This window comes from Solanum verrucosum, unplaced genomic scaffold (genome assembly GCF_900185275.1).
Source record: "Solanum verrucosum unplaced genomic scaffold, falcon-dt-bn FXZP01000149.1, whole genome shotgun sequence".
Lineage (NCBI taxonomy): Eukaryota > Viridiplantae > Streptophyta > Magnoliopsida > Solanales > Solanaceae > Solanum > Solanum verrucosum.
Window position 1 is genome coordinate 626,556 of NW_026020295.1, and position 14,353 is coordinate 640,908.

Below are 14,353 nucleotides of genomic sequence, written 5' to 3' on the forward strand. Positions count from 1 at the left end.
TAAGCGTCTTCTTTATAATTTCAAACTTAATTTAGCCATTCGTGGATACCCAATAATTAATAGCGTAGTTGTCTGGCACCAAAATTAAAAGGATAATTTCAATAATGATTATTCAATTCTGTATAAGTATCACATAATTTTTTAAGATATATTATAAAGGGAAGGCAATTTGGTGCATAAATATTTCGTGTAAACATGATTCGAAAAAGAAAAAAAAAGACGTACACCCCTAAAAGAGTGATGTAGATAATCGAAGCAAAAAAAGGAAATGATACATCTTATCCTTTTTGAAATTTCTTTTACGAGAATATATTGAGTATGTTGTTGTTAAATATTTTTTATTTTGCTCTATTTTATGAAATACGAATTCAAATGGATCGAACTAGTTAGGTTGCATATCTTGAATACATGATCATAAAATAACTAATCAACTTCGAGTGATAAAATACTCCTAACAAAAGAGAACTAGTAGATCTTAATTATTCACCAAATCTTTAATTGTGTCTCATCATTGTGTTTTAGTTGTCTTACAACTACATCATTAATTCCTCAACTTGGCTAACCTTTTTCAAGCAATTATCAAATAATTAGGGACCATCTAATTAAGTTTCGCAAAAGTAAAAGAATCATGATTAAAAATTTACTTGGAGCAATATAATAGCAATTATATACACATATTTCACAATATATATGGTTATGAGTTATGATTTGGGTTTTTTCAAAGAGCAACTTTTACATATAGCAAATACAAAATTCATATTTGTATGTTATAGCAAAGTTTACATAATTGTGTTCCATAGCAAACATAAATATGTATATTTTGCTATACATATACAAAAGAAAGCAGTTGTATAATCTGTTTTGGTATACATATACAAAAATATCAATTGTATAAAGTGAGAGAGGCGAGTGAGTAAGCGAGATTTGGGAGAGTGGCGAGCGAGATCTGGGAGAGGGGAGAGAAGGGAACAAAAATATATGTATATATACAATTTTCACGCATTTTATACATTTGCTTTTTTGTATAAAGTGAGAGAGGCGAGCGAGAGAGTGAGATATGGGAGAGTGGTGAGCGAGATCTGGGAGAGGAGAGAGAGGGGAACAAAAATATATGTATATATACAATTTTCTCTCGCTTTATACAAACACAAACGCATTCTATACAATTTGCGTTTTTTTGTATAAAGTGAGAGAGCGAGATTTGGGAGAGTGGCGAGCGAGATCTGGGAGAGGGGAACGCAAATATATGTATATAAACAATTTTCTCTCGCTTTATACAAACACAAACGCACTTTATACACTTGCGTTTGTATAAAAAATGAGAAAGGCGAGGGAGAGAACGAGAGTGGCGAGCGAGATTCACCAGGAGAGAGGTGAAATAACAACAGTTTGCTATGAGGTACAATTAAATCAAACTATATTTATAGCATTTAATTTGAATTAATAGTTTGCTATTATATACAATTTTTCCTTTTTCAAACAACCTAAATTGTGTAGGATGATTTAATAGTCCTTTCCTTAATTAGTTAGAGATTTCAGATTTAAGACTTGAGAATAATTTTTTTTTTTAAATAGAAACAAAGATCCTACACTACGAATTTTGATTTAATCATACGTATGTATACGGATATTAGATACAAGTAAAAAAAAGACTTAGATTTCTTCTTACGTCATGCTTAGCTAATAAAATTAAAGGCATTCCAAACAAATGATATTCAAATTACAATTTGAATTGAACATTTTAACATATGATAAAGTGTTATAATTAGATATTTCGAATTTTAAATTTAATTTATTTTGTGCATGTTCCCAAATGTCTAGTATGTCTATAAATTAGCCATGTAAAATATGATATTCTTTAATTATACATATTCACCTAAATAAATTGTAAAACTCGATTCATATATTTTCTTATTGAAATTGATGTGTATAATTAGTGAAGATAACTTATTTATGTATTTAATTTACTACCTACTAACGCATAAGAATACAAGTAAAAAAGTAATTTAAAATTTGAATAAAAAATATCTTGTAAGAATACTCTTATCATGTGTTCGATCTGGTGTTCAATTAAGGCACATTATCATTTTTTGAGTGTCTAAATAAAATTTGCAGATAAGTCTAAAGGGGTGTGTATTGAGCCAATAAAAAATTGTTTTGATCAAGTTGTACTGATACAATGACAAATATTAGGGAATTTTAATAACTTAATCAATTGACTATCTAAACTTTCATTTTGCTGGTGATATTTCGATTCCTCACCTCATAATCTCTCGTTCTTATTTTTCCTTTTCTAACCCCCCAATCTTTTTTAAATATCCTTTCTTAAAAGTCAGGATCAATGTCACGTGCTTCCTACGTAGCACACCTAAAATACAGTACAACAAGACACACGTGTACCCGCACGTGCATCCCCAGTCAAAATGACTTTGTTCATGCTAGATCCGCTCAACGGTCAACCCAAAATATTTTTATAGTATTATTCTAATATGAAATTACATAAGTAATATTTTCCAACAAATTAGAAAAAGAGCTACATTAAAAATTGAAATCGCAAGAGCAACATTTTCTCCGTTCACTTCTAATAATTAAGAGATTCTTTTAAAAATTTAATAGTTTAATTGATTAGATATTTTAATTTTTAGTACTACATTAACGAAAGTTTGATTTTCATCTTGTAATTCTCTCTTTTCCCGGCTTCTTTTCGTAAAAAAAGAAAAGAAAAGAAAGTTAAAGAGATTTTATAATAATTTTAGCTTTAAGACAAAACTTATCTATGTATTTATACATGACAAAGTTCTCAAATTTCACGAAATTTTTAAAAATAAATATATATATATATTATTTATAATTATTCATCCAAAGATATTTTAATAAACCCCTTATACCGACCCGATATTAGAAGATTCCCACACGTGCAATGGTGCATGTGCAACAGTTGCCAAGAAAAAGTGTTAGTGGACTGTTTCATGGGCCAGCTTTGCATGGATATTCGTGTTACTAGTGGGCCTTACATATCTGGCCCATGTGATTAGCTTAGCTGGTAAACATGTGATTAGCTCGTTAATCGGACTTGCTTGAATCGATAGACTTATGGAGATCGAACAGAAACTTCATAATCTTGTTAATAATAATATACTGATTCCTTAATTAATCATTTTCCCCAACTAGAGGATTGCACGTGTGATTCAAAGGAAGAATATTTGTGAAATATGCATTTATGTCGTGACCTTGTTAAATTACCAATTCGTCCTCACTAATAGTGATAATTTATATTTCGTTTCTTAAAAGAGCAGCTAAATAATTAGACCAGACATAATTACTTTACATAGTATTGAAATGCAAGTTGGAGATGTATCGATTTATATTCGCACACCAAATATGAATTTTATTACTGATGGATAAATGTCTTTGAGCTTCATCTCATTTTTATGTTAAATTTTTAGATTTAGAAATATGAATATCGCCACTCATAAGTAATTTATAAAATCGAAAGATAAAGTTTGATTGGACTATAGATTGATATGAGACTTGCATGATAGCTAAATGTTGCAAACTATATATAGCAATATCAAAATTACATTTTCAATTCAATTCAATACACCAAATCTCTTGCTGAAAAATTGTATTTTATATATATATATCAAATTATTTTTTGTGTATATAATGTATATGTATTGAATATCTGTGATCTATTCTTGTATTTACTTTTTTTATATTTCAATTTTCTTCCTTAATAAATCTTTTAGCTCCATCACTAGCCGTCAATGTTTTTCCATTTTTGACCAAAAATTTTAAGTTCAAACTCTAAAAATAGAATAATTTTTAATAAGGAACATTTTAATTTTAAAATATGAAAATTTTCGGCATAAATTCAATTAATTAAACTCCAAATGATTAAAAAAAGAAAAGGAAGAAGTGAATAAAGAAAGGGGAAGAAATATTCGACTTTAGGAAAATTTGACCACTTTTTCTGTTTTTACTTTTTTTTTGTTTATGTCACAATGACATAATCATTATTTATCAAAATACAACTTATTTCATCCACACAGTCATTCTTTTCTCACTTTTGTGTGTATTTTTTGGCACTAAAATCTTTATTTTTGGCTTACTATACTATGACCTAATTTTTGCATCAACAAATTGTCAATTTTTACTTTTCCCATATCACAATTATAATTCAACTCAAAAGCCTTCCATTTCAATCCACATAAAGTTGGTGATGAAATATGATATTGACAAGTTCAATCAATCAATGTTTACTACCTTTTACCTTTCAAATAGCTTAGTGGAAAGGGAGGAAGTTCCAATAAAATGATACTCTCTCCATTCATTTTTAAGTGTTATATTTTTTGAGTCAACTAGATTAATTTATATTTTAAAAATTAATTTAAACTATACGAAATATACTATAAATTACAATCCTTTTCATAGTAATATAGTTAAAAAAGGTATATATCTTAAAACATTTATTAAAATTCATATAATTTAACTTTCAAAAATCAAAGTTTTTGAGTTTAAGTCTTTAGAGTAGAAAAATCATAGGCAGCAATATCCTCTTTGACGGATGTTATATGATGAGGATCTGAATTAGTCGGGAGCCTAAAACGGGCAGCAAACATAAATAATTTTCACATGTTATTGCAACATTGTTATGTAATCAACATGTACCCATTTTATTTTATGTATGTCTATTCATTTTAGAACAACTTCAAACATCACATGTCTGAACATTAGGATTAATTGATAAAATATCTAAAGTTTAATATAACTAATGTTCATGAATTTCCTCCCAAAGTTAGAAAAAAAAGACTTAATCGAGTCGCATATGGCTAAAGTTCATATAAAAATGACTAAACTTTGTGTATATGTGTCTGAACTCCAATTTATGAAATTTCATGCTTATGTGCTTTAATTATATTCATATAAAACTTCAAGAAATATATGTCTAAACTTTAGTCATATAACTTTAAATATTTTATCTAAAATTTAACTTCTGACACTAAATATATGAAATTGTTTCGAAGTAGATAATGTGACAAATTTTTATATTATGCACTATATACTTGTCTTAAATGATGATCTCAAAATCGGATAGTTGTACCGAATACCAAATAGGGTACCTTACTCTATGTTTTGCAAAAAAGGGAAAAATAGTGCTTTCATTTGTGATATTATCATCTCTTTATTTATACCCAATAATAAAAGAGCCAATAAAAGAAAATAGAAGGCCAATTAACAAGTTGATACTTAAAAAGCATGAAAGACTATTTGAGGATCTTTAATCAATGTTCCATTATAACACTATATTCTTAGTATTCTTTCTTTTATCTACTTTGACATCTTTAATTTGTAGCCACTAATTGATTACGTTAGAATAAGATCGTGTATATTATTGTTATGATGCTACATATATAGTAATGCTTTACTTTAAATGACCATTTTATGTTTGATTGTGACAATAATGTTCTTGAATTGTATGGGTAACTTTATTGATTGATGAGAGATAAGTTTTTCATTTTACTCGATATTATTTTGGAAACTTTCAAAATTTATGTATTTTAAGAAATATTTTATAGGTATTTTCAGAAAATATACTTTTGGAGGATAATAGTTAATGTATAGTTAATCAATTTGGAAAAATACTTTTTGTTAATTTAACAACCACAATTTATACTTGACTAGATTTTCAAGACGTACTTATAGGGAGAAAATATTTTTTTCAAAATCACATTTTCCCGTTAAAATCTTACCAAACATCCCAACTCTTTAACATAAGTATTTTTTTAATTAAAAACACACATTTAGACTAAAATAAGCTAGTGTTTGAGCAAAATTTCTCCAACCTTAACTCACCGGATTAAGGGTCATTTTTGCTTTTATATCTATTTTGTATGGATCTTTAATTTTTGTCATTCAACACAAATAATTTTCGCACCACAATATTCACAAGTTATGCTCTGCACTCTTAAAGAACTTACGCTCCACTATTCATAAGTTTGATTATCACGGACAAAAATTAAAGATCAATTCATTTGAATAGTAAAAATTAAACCCCAATTCATTAGAAGAACAAATCGTGCAATTAAATACAGACTTAACGGGCTGAAATTTATAGGCATCTTTGTATTAGGCCCAATAAATTGGATAGGAAGGCCTGAATAGCGTTTGGGCCCATAATTCTAACCCGAAAAATAAGACATTTGTTTTCACCAGTTAGATTTCCAAATCCCTAAATTTTTTTTCAGTACTTTAAACTGAGAATTCGCAAATCAATTACGTTTGGATTTGATTGGATTTTTTGCATTTGTTGCTGCTCTCCAGTGATTTTGGCATTCAGGTTTGATAAATTTGGCTTTTTTTTTTTGAAATTTTGTGATTTTTGGAATTGTTTCACTGGTTATTAAGGTTTAGTTATTTATAATGGTGTTCGAGTCGACTTGCGCAGTTGCATTTTAGGTATAGGAGAACACCCTGCTAAGTTTTAGATAGACGAAGAGAAATTACCTAAATTTTTTGTCTTTGCTGGTATTTTAGTTTGTTTCTCATGGTATTCCTTCTAATTTTATCACTTTAGGGTCGTTTGGCAGGGTGTATAAGAATATTGCTGAATTAAGTATATTATTTCGTATATAATGTTTGATTTGGTGTATTAAATAAAATGCACTCTACCAAACGTCCCCTTAGTGTATCACCTAGGGTGTGACGTAGTGGTTAATGAAGTAGATGGAGAACTATAAGGTATGAGAGACAAAAATACTAGGCGATTTCTTCTTGTTTGTTCTAGATGATTTTGTTTCTAGGTATAGAAAGAGAGTTTGAAGTTTGAAATTATACGTATTGCTGTGTGTTGCAGCTTGTTTCGGGGAGGTTAAGAAAAGGTCTTTTTGGATGATACGTTGGTTGCATAGTTTGATTCTCATCTTTAGATACAATAGTGAAAATATTGAAGAAAAGAAACAGTAGCAAAAAAGAAACAACAGGTGATAATAAGATCGAAGCATAAAATAGTAGGAGAGTACTAATACTGCTATTGATAAGGAAACTAACGCTTGACTAACTATTGATCTTCTACCCTAATCCTCGACCGTCATATCCTCATATTTAAGGTCATGTTCTCGTTAAGCTGCAGGTGTGTAATGTCCTGTCTACTTGTATGAGCTCTAAATTGTGTGTGCTAATCCATATCACTCTTGTCACTTAACCATACGTTTTCTCTATTTTTCTCTTTTGCAGAGAACCCTCTTTTTGTGCATTGCAAGAGGAACATAGGTGGCATTTTCTAAAAGTGGCATGGTCCAAGGAGATGAGAAGGTTGATATGCTCATGAAGTTGGAGAAGAAATCCAAGAAAAGGAAAAAGAATGCTGCCACCGATGATTCGAAAGTGACAAAGGGAGATGTTAAAGCTGTTGAGCATGATTCATGTTTCAAGGAAGAGAGTCTCTTTTACAGAGATCAAGAAAGAAAGGGATAAGACAAAGATGGAAACTGAAGCACCTGGGGAAAGTGAAGATAGTGACATCAAGAGAAAGAAAGAAAGAGGTAGTGGAAAACAGCCTGGGAAATCCAGTAAAGAAGGGTGCGAGGATGCTGTTAAAAATGGTTTAAAAATGAAAAAGAAGTTGAAGAATGAGCTGGAGATACTGATAATGCACGATGCTAGTTTAGACACCAAAACACTTGCTCATGAAAGTGCCGGCAAAACACAGGAAATCAAGGCAGTTGAGATGCTCAGCAAGGGCTCTGGTGGAAATCTTACAGATGAGGTGAAGAGGAAGAAAAAGAAAAAAGATAAGAGGGAAAAAGAGGATGGACGGGTAGATATCATGGCTGGTGTCATTCAAGGTGATGTTTCAGCTATAGATGAGATGAAGAGGAAGAAAAGGAAAATGGATAAGAGGAATAAAGAGGATGGACAGGTAGATATCGTGGCTGGTGTCATTCAAGGTGGTGTTTCAGCTGACGAGGTGATGAGAAAGAAAAGGAAAAAGGATAAGAAGAAAAGAGAGGATGGACAGGTAGATATCGTGGCTGCCATCATTCGAGGTGATGTTTCAGCTATAGATGAGATGAAGAGGAAGAAAAGGAAAAAGGATACGAGGAATAAAAAGGATGGACAGGTAGATATTGTGGCTGGTGTCATTCAAGGTGATGTTTCAGCTATAGAAGAGACGAAAGATATACAAATAGATGATGCTAATATCAGAAAGATGAAAGAGATTAAATTAGGGCACAATTCGAAAGATCTTTCTAATGAAAAGACTGAAAAAAGAGTGAGATTTTCTGATAATGTACAGTTTTTCCATCCAATCAGTGAACCTAGCAATGAGAGGCATGAAAATAACAAACAAGAATTACTGTTTGGCAAAAAATTCACACAGGAAGAAGATGAAATCGTCAAAGATGCTGTTTGTAGATACATAGAGGTATATAATTTGGGCGATGAAGGGTTGCAAAAGGTTTTGAATTGCAAGTCTTATCCTGAAGTAAGGGGCTGCTGGAAAGAGATAGGGAAGGCTATACCATACAGGCCTTACAGAGCAGTTTATTATCGTGCACAACGTTTGTTTCAAATGGGAGAGAAGCGTAAATGGACTGAAGAAGAGCATGGGATGCTACGGAAGTTCCAGGGACAACATGGGAATAAGTGGACCGTCTTGGCGGATGAACTTGGGAAACATCCGGTTCATGTAGGAAATGCATGGCATAGGATAAAACTGGAAAATCGGAAGAGGGGACAGTGGGATCAGGAGGAAGTACAGAAATTGTTTGATTTAGTAAACACCGATCTGCAACTTAAGCTCTCTGACGAAAGGAAATCTAAGCATGGGATGTTACGGGATAATATTTGTTGGAGTTCAATTAGTGACAATTTGTCCACCAGGATTTCCCACCATTGCTGCAATAAATGGTACAGACAATTAACATCCTCGATGGTGGTTGCAGGTGAATGGGCAGATACTGATGACTATCGCTTAATTGCTGCCCTTTTTGAACTGGACGCAAGCTGCATAGAGGACGTGGATTGGGACAATCTTCTCTCCCACAGGCATGGAGATTTATGTCGAAAAAGATGGAAAGAGATGGTGCGTCAAATAAGTCAACATGAAAACAAGTCATTTGATGCACAAGTACAAGTGTTAGCAAAGAGATACCGCCCTGATTTAGTTGGAGCAAGGGAGGTCTGGGATAGTAAACCACTTGTTCCATGACATGTTCAACACTCACATGGGTGTTTCTGTAGGGAGATGCTTAAGGCACTAGTATGCACTTCTGTCTACAACTTAGCGCGTCACTTCTGTACTTGATTTCTTTCGTTCTTTTAATTTTTGAGAGGTTTATAAAACATCTGCAAATATTAGTCACTCGGTACATATGCTTGTAGGAGGTATTAGGTACTCGTGAAATAGTAGAGGTGCTTGTTGGCTTGGGCACCAAACATTATCCAAAAAGAAAATGTTCACAGATGTTTTGGAAGAGATTCTTTCTTGTCTGGTGGAAAGAAAAGGAAAAAAGGCTTTCACAATTTGATGTCATTAAGGATTGAAAGAGATGAGCCGAGGGTCTATCTGACACAAACTCTCTACCTCGCCAAGGTAGGGACATAATTTTTCCCCATCCCAACCCCACTTGTGAGATTATGGTGTGTATGTTGTGTACCTGCCTAAAGAAAAGATTACAGGATATTATTAGTATTGCTCCTACTCCTTCATTCAAATGCATTTTTATCAATTTGAGTATTATTTTTTACATTTTTGGAGTATGTACATGCGTTACAGAATGTTATTAGTATTGCTATAAACAATATTCTTAAGTTCAAATTAATACTGATATAAACTAGTTTACGTCTCAATTCACTTTTATAAATTAATTTAGATACAATTATTTCTAACTATATGTTTGTTCTTTTGATTTCTAACAAATAATACCGCAACTGAAAAATATTACCATAGCAGAACAAGAATCTGGCCTTGAGGATCTACTACGAAACTTTGATAAAGTTGAGGAGACTATTCACTATGGAAGAAATTATTATTTCACGATGAAATTTCTCATTGAAAAAACTTCAGCGGCCGCAGATATTTTGATTGAATTAGTAAGAAAAGAAAAAATAAGTGTTTTTATATGGAAAAATTAGAAAGCTTTCCAGTATTTCAATGAGAGTTTGTTTCCCACCGTGTGTTTCCCTGAGTTGTTTGATGGGAAACAAGTGGGAAAATAATCTTTTTGGTACAATTTTTTCATTGATTCAAGGTGAAAAAAGGTCTACTTTTCTGGTAGTGTTTTCCATATTTATCTGGTTTTTTGGATAAATAGAAAAGGATCCTTAGTCAAAAGGCATCTTTCCAAGTGTGGACTCTTGAGATTAATGTATGGACAGACTTTAGCCTGTAAAGATGAGTATGTGTTCAATTATTAGCAATCGCTGTTGAAGCTTATGAGTTCGAAGTTCTAATTCTAAGTTGGTGAGTTCTAAATTAATAGTTGTATATATTTAATGAACTTAGACCAAAGTTATTGGATTGAACAGAACTCATAATTTATACTCTAACTCCGCCCATGTAGTGTTGCATAGTCTTCGTCTCTTTTGCCTTAAACATCTTTTAACTGAACAATGGATATGCTTTCTTCTGTTGTATCTGGTTTTATTGTTGAGGTAGGGAAGTACATGTGTAAATACATCTATCCTAAGATTGAAAATATTGTCTGTATCTCGTCAAAGATTGAAAATCTAAGGGAGGAAATGAAGAATCTAACAAAGTTTAGAGATGATATCAATGCAAAGGTGGATGAAGGTGAGGGAGAAGGCTATAAACCAAAACCAGATGTTGTCAAGTGGATTGAAGATGTTCGCGAAGTAAAATGAATGGGAAACTATGCAAGAAAGCATTGCAGTGGCAAAGACATTTACATATAAATGTTGTCCAAATTGCAGCCTTCGCTCAGAAGTCTTCACTCAAGCACGGAACTTCCGAGATCAACTTAGCAGGCTTAAAGAGGTCAGAGAAAACTTTGGATCCAATTTGGTGGTAGAAAATTACCAAGTGAAAAAAGTTGAGTTCATCCCGGGACCATCAATAGAAGGTCAGTCAACAGCAACAAGGAATCTCAACAAAATCCTGCAACTGTTAGAAGATGATAAGGTATTACTGAATTTAAATCAAGATTAGTAATCCTAAATAGTTTAGAATTTGGTAGTTGCTAATTTTATTAATTCCTGTCTAATTAGATTTTATTGTCAAAATGTTTTTTAGCCAAAAGTTGATTTTTTTTTCTATTATAAATATTGGTGCAACTGCTTCTTTTCTTAAGGAGGTTAAGCTAACAAATTTAAGATCAAGAGATTATGACTGAATGATCAAAGCCTACCACGTCCTTGTTTCTCAAATTTTCTAAAGTTCTTCTATATGGCAGAAATTGCATCTTTCACTTGTGGATAAATTATTTTTTTGGGACATTTGAATTCTTTCAGGTATGCATCATCGGTATGTGGGGTACCGGAGGAGTTGGGAAAACAACATTGGTAAGTAATCTGAACAATGAGCTCCTAAAGACGGATGTGTTAGGTCCTAAACTGTCTTTTGGTGTAGTGGTATGGGTTACAGTGCCCAAACCGCCAATAGACGTAAGAAATGTTCAAGCACAAATTGCTAGCAGATTAAACCTAAAGGTAGATAATGAGGGAAGTGTAAAAAGCATTGCCAGCAAAATCTATCAAAGACTCGAGCAAGAAAAGAGTTTCCTTCTCATACTAGATGATGTTTGGGAGCCTATAAATTTGGATGACGTAGGCGTGCCCCAACCTGAAGATCCCGCAAGAAGCAAGGTCATTATAACTTCTCGTTCTTTGGATGTTTGTAAGCAAATGAAAATAGACACTGAAATGAAGGTTTACACATTGGATGCGGATGAATCTTGGCAACTATTTGTCAAAAATGCGGGAGATAGTGCCAATCTGGAGCATATTCAATCATTCGCAAAGGATATTGTAAGAGAGTGTGGTGGTTTACCTTTAGCAATCACTGTTATTGGAACATCTATGAGAGGCAAGAATAGGGTCGAGCTCTGGGAAGATGCTTTGAAATCACTTAGAATATCCACACCTCATAACAAAGAAGTAGAAAAAAAGGTTTACAACGTCATCAAGTGGAGTTTTGATTCTTTAGAATCTCAGGATGATATTGAATTATCCTCAGAGCATGAGAACAAAAAGAGAGGTGACATTCGAAGTTGTTTCTTGTATTGCTCCTTATATCCGGCAGCAATGTCAACAAATGATATCATACATTGCTGGTGGGCAGAGGGGTTCCTCGGTGAACATGACACATATGAAGAAACCTACAACAGGGGAATCACAATGATTGAAAGTCTAAAAGATGCCTGCTTGCTAGAAGCTGATAAGGTGGATTATGTGAAGATGCATGATGTGGTTCGTGATGTTGCTAAATGGATAGATGAATCCATTTCACATAATGAAGTGCCAGCTTCTGTCAAGAGATTGTCTTTCATAAGCAACAAAATTGAGCACCTCACAGAATGCCCAGAGACAACAACTTTACTATTGCAAGACAATTATAGCCTTAGGGAAATTCCCCATGAATTCTTTTTGTTATTTCCAGCACTAAGAGTTGTGAATCTGAGTCATACTGGTATTACAACATTGCCTTGTTCCATCAATAGTTTATGTCAACTACGTGCTTTAATACTACACCATTGTATTATATTTGAAGAGTTTACCACCTATTGGTAATCTTTGCAGTTTGCAATTGCTCGATTGTGATAATACAAGGTTATGTTGTCTACCGCAAGGAATGGACAAGTTGATAAATCTGAGGCTATTAGATCTGCCTGTATGTAATTTTGAGAAGAGCATCGGCGAAGGACTTTTCCTCAAATTGCCTAGGATTGAAATGTTAAATATTCGGAGAGACCGTCACAGACTGACGTCTTTTGATGAGATATCGTCTCTACACAATCTGACTTTTCTTTATATTAATTTTGATAGCTCATCAATTTTGAATAGAGACTACACCTGGATGAAAAGATTGAACATTGAAATTGGGGAAACTTCAATGAGTATACCATTCAATAAGTCAAGAAAGATGATAAGCGTCTTGGATTGTGAAAATTTCAAGCATTCAGGCATGTTGCAGTTTGCTTCAGATTTGTACTTGTTAAAATGCATGGGTCTCGGGAAGTTGATTGTGAACAAGAAGAGTACTTTTAATGGTTTAAAATCACTCTACATAGAGCATTGTTCTTGTGATTTCGGAGAAGCGGTACAAGGAAGTGGACAGTTTGACCCTCTGCCAAATCTGGAATATCTCAGCCTCGTTGCAGTATATAATTTAAAGAGTGTTTCTGATTTCGGTCAACTTCTGGGTCTAAATTACAACAACTGGATGCATTCGGTTGTTCAAGTTTAACATGTCTTTTCAACGCTTTTTCTGTACCCAAGCAGTTGAAAAAAATAAATTTGTCCTTCTGTTTCAAGGTGGTAGAGTTAGAAACGTTAGGGGAATACCTGGAGAAACTTGACGTGATCGGATGCTATGGAATAAGGAAGTTGCCTCCCTCTATTCAAACATCCAACAACATCAAAGTGATAAGAGGATCATTAGAATGGTGGAGCCGATTAGAGTGGGATGACGACAACTTCAAGTCAAATTTACACCATTGCTTCGTACCATATCTCGGTTGGTAAAACTGAAAGGATCAAATTTAGAGCATTGATTCAGGTGATGTGCTAATTACCTTTCACATTTCTCAATTAATTTGGTAATTCGATTTTTAAAAATGTTATTGTGAAAAAAAAATTTGATCATTTTCTCTCATGTCAACTTAATGTGAAGATACTCTTAATTATTTTATCTAAGACTAATCAAAATAGAATTTGCCTTTTTATTTCTACTTGATTTAAAAAATTTCATTTTAAATTATTGTTATAGTAATAACACTAAAGATGCAGAGTTCACTTGTTGTTGCCTCATGCAGGACTAAAAAAGCAGAGGAAGGAACTTACTGCACCAGAGATGCAGAGTTCGCGCCTATCAGATGTCGTAATAACTTATTCCTTTTTGTTCTATTGTAGTTTTTTGTTACAGTTGTGTTGTGTGATCATCTTGTTAATTTGTATTGAGCATTTTAGCGCATTCTGAAATTGTACATTCAAAATTTAGCTCATCATCTTCTTTTTCCATGTTTTGTTCTCATGATAGCACATGTATACCAGCTATCAAGAGTTTGAAATCTGAGAGCGCCTATTACACCTTTGTGCTATAAATAAAGTATTTTTCAAAAAAACATTTATTATAGATCGACAATAGCATTAGCAAAGAAGATCGTGTTGT

At 32.8% G+C, this 14,353-nt stretch overlaps 2 protein-coding genes across 6 annotated transcripts; both read left to right on the top strand.

Annotated features, from left to right (window-relative positions):
- Nucleotides 1–7,275: 7,275 nt before the first annotated feature.
- Nucleotides 7,276–9,541, top strand: LOC125834744 (uncharacterized). 5 transcript variants are annotated; one of them, XM_049513891.1, is made up of 3 exons: nucleotides 7,276–7,819; nucleotides 7,922–7,969; nucleotides 8,072–9,541. In XM_049513891.1, the coding sequence occupies exons 1-3, from the start codon at nucleotides 7,400–7,402 to the stop codon at nucleotides 9,212–9,214; spliced, it is 1,611 nt and encodes a 536-aa protein (XP_049369848.1). In that variant the 5' UTR covers nucleotides 7,276–7,399; the 3' UTR covers nucleotides 9,215–9,541. The 5 variants fall into 5 exon arrangements, with proteins under 5 accessions (XP_049369848.1, XP_049369849.1, XP_049369851.1 ...); XM_049513892.1 differs by having other exon boundaries at nucleotides 7,277–7,819; nucleotides 7,922–7,949; nucleotides 8,151–9,538; XM_049513894.1 differs by lacking the exon at nucleotides 7,276–7,819 and having other exon boundaries at nucleotides 7,820–7,949; nucleotides 8,049–9,536.
- Nucleotides 9,542–10,617: 1,076 nt separating this feature from the next.
- LOC125834691 (disease resistance protein At4g27190-like) lies at nucleotides 10,618–13,429 on the top strand. Its single transcript, XM_049513826.1, has 4 exons — nucleotides 10,618–10,838; nucleotides 10,939–11,146; nucleotides 11,476–12,633; nucleotides 12,734–13,429. Exons 1-4 carry the CDS (start codon nucleotides 10,618–10,620, stop codon nucleotides 13,427–13,429), a joined length of 2,283 nt encoding a protein of 760 aa, XP_049369783.1.
- Nucleotides 13,430–14,353: the final 924 nt, after the last annotated feature.

Excerpts from the sequence above, each read along its gene's own strand:
- LOC125834691 (XM_049513826.1), top strand. The coding sequence starts at position 10,618 with ATGGATATGCTTTCTTCTGTTGTATCTGGTTTTATTGTTGAGGTAGGG. Across the intron at positions 10,839-10,938 it reads CCAAAACCAGATGTTGTCAA|CCTTCGCTCAGAAGTCTTCA; the intron begins GTGGATTGAAGA and ends TCCAAATTGCAG. Across the intron at positions 12,634-12,733 it reads TATTTCCAGCACTAAGAGTT|AGTTTACCACCTATTGGTAA; the intron begins GTGAATCTGAGT and ends TTATATTTGAAG.
- LOC125834744 (XM_049513891.1), top strand. The coding sequence starts at position 7,400 with ATGTTAAAGCTGTTGAGCATGATTCATGTTTCAAGGAAGAGAGTCTCT. Across the intron at positions 7,820-7,921 it reads GGGAAAAAGAGGATGGACGG|GTAGATATCGTGGCTGGTGT; the intron begins GTAGATATCATG and ends GAGGATGGACAG. Across the intron at positions 7,970-8,071 it reads GTGGTGTTTCAGCTGACGAG|ATGAAGAGGAAGAAAAGGAA; the intron begins GTGATGAGAAAG and ends GCTATAGATGAG.